The following is a 4,823-nucleotide window of genomic DNA, read 5'->3' on the forward strand; positions in this document are numbered from 1 at the left end:
CTGAGGTGTGCTTAGGTGCATTCTGCAATGAGGAGGTAGAACAGCTATCCAGGCCTATATGCTGGTTTTAACTGCAGATGAAACAGACAATCACTATACATTTTTAATAAGTGCATCACAAATGTATTTTTAATTTTTTATGATTTTATGCCATTTCTATGCTGAACTGTATTTTTAGGGAAAAGAAGGTGCATTCATGGTGCGTGACTCAAGACAGGCGGGAGTCTACACCGTGTCAGTCTTCACCAAAGCACCTGGGTAATTTTACTTCCTTCTTTTTGTGTAGTTTACTATATACTACTATTGTGTTTAATTAATGAACCTGAATCTGAATCTGTGGCTTTTTTTTCTTGCTTTATACTTTTATACTGTAATTTAGTGTGAACATTTCACGTTTTCATAATAATATGTCTTTATTTCCTTTTAGGTCAAATGGGGAGAAGAATCCAAGAGTGAAACATTATCAAATCAGGCAGAGAGAAGAAAAAGAGCCAGCATTTTACTTGGCTGAAAAGTACCTGTTCAGCACCATTCCTGAGCTCATACATTACCACCAACACAATGCTGCAGGCAAGTGTGTATGCAGTAGTATGTACAGTAGTAATATGAGCAACAAGGAAGTTGAAAATCAACTCAAGTTTCACAAACACTGACAAGAATTGGCTGCCGGCAGATGCCTTAAAAAAATTAACTATTTTATCTGTGTTGGCATCTATTTGCTTGACAGGTCTGATAACACGCCTGAGGCACCCCATCTCTCAAGGTGGAGGCTTCTCCCAGGACATTGCTGACCTCTCAAAAGGTTCGAAGGTGCACTGTTGTATATTTGGTTTGGATGATTGAACTGGGCCTCAAAACAATCATAACTGAATGCTAAAATGTTTGTTTGTTTCTGACCTCTAGTGGTTCTCACAGAAGTCTACTCAGGGAGTGTTCAGTTTACCCATACACAATTATCTGATTGTTTGGTGTAGTACAACAAACCTGAAACATTCATAATTTTTTGATTAGAATTAATAAAACAAATTCTGTGGTCTCATTGCTGAAGCTTACTTTGATTTTTAATTATATATAAAGTTGTCATTGAAACCTAAACCTTTACTCTAACAAGAGTGTTGTTTACCTTCACCCACTAACAGAGGAGTGGGAAGTGGATCCTGACGAGCTGACTCTGGGTCAGGAGATAGGCAGCGGTCAGTTTGGGCTTGTCCTGGAGGGGAGGTGGAGGGAGATGAAGGTGGCAGTGAAGATGATAAGAGAACAGTGCATGTCAGACGAGGAATTTAAAGAAGAGGCAAGAATCATGATGTAAGTCCAGTCTATAATGATGATGATCAGGAGAACTATCTGGAAACCAGTCGACTTATGTGTGTGTGTGTGTGTGTCTTAACAGGAGGCTGTCTCACTGTAAGCTGGTTCAGCTGTACGGTGTGTGCACCCAACGCTCTCCTATGTGTCTTGTGTTTGAGCTAATGAAAAATGGCTGTCTGTCTAACTACCTGAGAACCAAGAAAGGCCATTTGTCTCAGGACTTGATGTTGAGGATGTGTCTGGATGTCACTGAGGGGATGGCTTACCTGGAGAGCTCCAACTTCATCCACAGGGATCTGGTAAATCAGTAGATATCAACTTTTTTTGGAATCCACTTTTGTATCTCTGCTGTTATCACCATCTGTTCTTCTTTTTTCTGCAGGGTGCCAGGAACTGTCTTGTTTCAGAGAACAATGAGGTGAAAGTGTCTGATTTTGGCATGACCAGGTATTTTTTCACCAAGAACTCTGAATATATTGTGCATTAAATTTTTAAAATCGTGATAGTTTTATTTTACATGTACCACTGTATAATGGTGTGGGCCCACTATCTGTTCTGTAGATTTGTTCTTGATGATCAGTACACAAGTTCCCAGTGCTCCAAGTTCCCTGTCAAGTGGTCGGCCCCAGAGGTCATCAGATACAGCAAGTACAGCAGCAAGTCTGATGTCTGGTCATTCGGTGTGTTCATCTGTCTCTGCCTTTTTTATGTATATCTGGTTTGCTGTCTGTCTAGTCATGCAACATATGTTTAACTGCTGGTCTTTTTGCAGGCTAGGCATCTTCAAACCAAAGTCATGTTATCATATTGATCGCTCATTTCCTTTGATTTCGATTGCTCCAGGGACCCAAACTGGAAGCTAAACTAGTCTTCATTAGATTGAATTGGTTTTGGATATTTTTCCATATACATTTAAGGTCACAGGACACTTTATTTCAGAAACACAAAGAAAAAGGTTGTTTAAAGTCATGTTGTGGAAACCACAGTTATAGATACAAATTCGAGACACATTTTTGCAACTTCTGCAAAAGAAACTGAGCAAAAAACATTATTAAATTATTATGTTTAACTGATTAATTACATGTAGTCTACATATGTGTGCATGTGTCAAAGACCATAATGTTTGGCAGCTATGTTCATGGTGCAATGCCAACTAGTGCCAACCAGCTCCAAGAAGTCAATTTAGGTTCTAACATGGTCAAAGTGGGAGTTTAAATCGGCAGAAACATATTAACTTGGCATAGACAGTTCCACAAGACAAGAGTCTGTATTCAGATGTTGTCATTTGCTTGTATCTGTATAACAGGGCATACTTGCATAATGCAAAAAGTGTGGCAATTTCAAAACTGTAGCGCTAAAGTGTAAGGGATCTGCAGATTGATGTAGTTCTGAAGGTTATGCAAGACCTGTCAAATTTGCACACAATACAAGCAAAAATACAGTATGCGGGTTTAAAAGATTTTTGTAATTAGCATTTTTGTGATGCTTTTCATAATAATTCAGAATAGTGTGTGCAAAAGAGTTAGTGTAACATAAAATGACCACAAACATGCAAATGATTTACCAAAGAGATAGGAAGTGATTTTTGTCCTAATGGCCTAAATGGGTAACTGACCAACAGTTAGTTTTTTTATAGGTTTGTATATTCTTTTAACAATAGGGGTCCCCCTGTTCACCCCTGTTCAGGTGTACTAATGTGGGAGGTGTATAGTGAAGGCCGTCTTCCTTACGAGAACCGCTCCAATGGTGAGGTGGTGGAGTCGTTGAATGCAGGCCTGAGGCTCCTGAAGCCACGGTTGGCCCCAGACGCGGTCTACCTGCTCATGGAGTGGTGCTGGAAGGAGGTGGGAACCAGTGGTGGAAGAAGTACTGAGGCTGTAAAAGTAGCGATGCCAGAGTGTAAAAATGCTCTGTTACAAGTATAAGTCCTAGATTCAAAATGTTAATTAGATAAAAGTATGGAAGTATTAGCATCAAAATACTGCATAGTTAAAATACCAGAAATAAAAGTGCTCATTATGCAGAATGGCATTGATGTGTGTCATATTAACTGCTGATCCATTATTGTTTTTGTCACTGTGTTGCAGCTGGTAAAGGTAGAGCTAGTTAAACTGCCTTATTTACTGCTTGGTGGCTTGTTAACCTTCCAATAGGGATCAGTAGGTTCTTATCATTATATTATATTTTATGTAGTTTATATGATTCTGAAAAGTAACTAGTAACTAAAGTTATCCAATGAATGTAGTGGAGTAAAAAAATTACAATATTTGCCTCTAAAATGTGGTGAAGTCAAAGTATGTGCCAAAAAAATGAAACTACTTACTGATACCTCCTAACTTTACTTAAGTACAGTACTTAAATGTACTTAGCTACTTTCCACCTCTGGTGGGACCTGAAATTTAACATATTTCTACAAGAACTGCTGAATCACAGCAAAGTGTTTTGTAATAATGTATTTTTTTCCTGTTCTCATTCCCAGAGGCCAGATGATCGTCCATCCTTTGCTGCCCTCTTCTATGAGCTGAACTCCCTTTTAACCTGTGAACCAAAATAAGATTTGAGGATGCCAATTTTAAAAAATAGCTTTATTTATTTAATTTATTGATCGAAATGTTTTTCGAATGCCTATGAAGTTGTTTCATTTGATTATCATTATTACAACATTTACAAAACACAAGACAATTTAAAATCTCTGGATTTAGCACTTTATCTGTTTTATAGCTCTGTAAACAACTCGTGAAAAGCTCATACAGTCCACTGACACAGCATCAGCTTCTCACTGCATGTTTATGTAAATGTTTCCAATAGTCTATAAGATCTCTGTACATTCAAGTTGAGATGTTTGCTTTGTTTAATCTACTGTTAATTAAATGAATCCTTTCTTATTAGACAAATCTTTTCTTTTTCTCATGCTTCCTACACATTTTCAGCACTAGAACAGATATTTACTAAAGTAGGTGATATATTTGCATTTCAGAAATGAAAAAAAAAAGGTTGTGTCTGAAACTGCCACAAAGTGCAGTGTATGCTAACAAAAACATTAATTAACATACTGGGACCAATATAGAAATGATGTAGGATCACAATGTACTGTGGCAGGTGAATAGTAATGCTCTAATCAGACAGTGGGTCAGGAAACTCATCTTTCAGCCAAGCTGGACATTGTTCTGAAGCTCAGAACAACTTTTTTGCCATATACATTGTCACAAAATACCTAGAGGTATAAAATCAAATGCACTAACTGAGAATCTATAGCCTTTACAACAATAATAATAATAATAATGATAATAACTGAGAAATTGGAAATTCTGAGTACCACACACAACCAAATGACTCTTTCAATTAGACTATATAAGGTAGAACAACATAGGCCCAGTGAAGGCTACAAACAGCCTCTCAAAAATAGTTTCATGTGAGTCAGCTGTTTCCTCGATATAGTAGCGGGGATAGAATTGTATGCTTTCAGGAGCCTACATCTGTGCAGCTACCCAGTTATCCAGTAAACAAGTTAA

At 37.7% G+C, this 4,823-nt stretch overlaps 1 protein-coding gene across 3 annotated transcripts in view; it reads left to right on the forward strand.

Annotated features, from left to right (window-relative positions):
* Positions 1 to 4,235, forward strand: part of itk (IL2 inducible T cell kinase) — an 11,302-nt gene extending 7,067 nt beyond the window's left edge. For all 3 annotated transcript variants that reach the window (XM_020593838.1, XM_020593829.1, XM_020593822.1), the window contains 9 exons: positions 179 to 258; positions 428 to 570; positions 728 to 802; positions 1,140 to 1,308; positions 1,394 to 1,610; positions 1,694 to 1,758; positions 1,873 to 1,991; positions 2,998 to 3,155; positions 3,791 to 4,235. In XM_020593838.1, the coding sequence (XP_020449494.1) occupies positions 179 to 258; positions 428 to 570; positions 728 to 802; positions 1,140 to 1,308; positions 1,394 to 1,610; positions 1,694 to 1,758; positions 1,873 to 1,991; positions 2,998 to 3,155; positions 3,791 to 3,865 (1,101 nt within the window). In that variant the 3' untranslated portion in view covers positions 3,866 to 4,235. The remainder of the gene's footprint in view (positions 1 to 178; positions 259 to 427; positions 571 to 727; positions 803 to 1,139; positions 1,309 to 1,393; positions 1,611 to 1,693; positions 1,759 to 1,872; positions 1,992 to 2,997; positions 3,156 to 3,790) is intronic.
* The last annotated feature ends 588 nt before the right edge of the window (positions 4,236 to 4,823 follow it).

The sequence above is a fragment of the Monopterus albus genome, unplaced genomic scaffold (genome assembly GCF_001952655.1).
Source record: "Monopterus albus unplaced genomic scaffold, M_albus_1.0 scaffold2.1, whole genome shotgun sequence".
Lineage (NCBI taxonomy): Eukaryota > Metazoa > Chordata > Actinopteri > Synbranchiformes > Synbranchidae > Monopterus > Monopterus albus.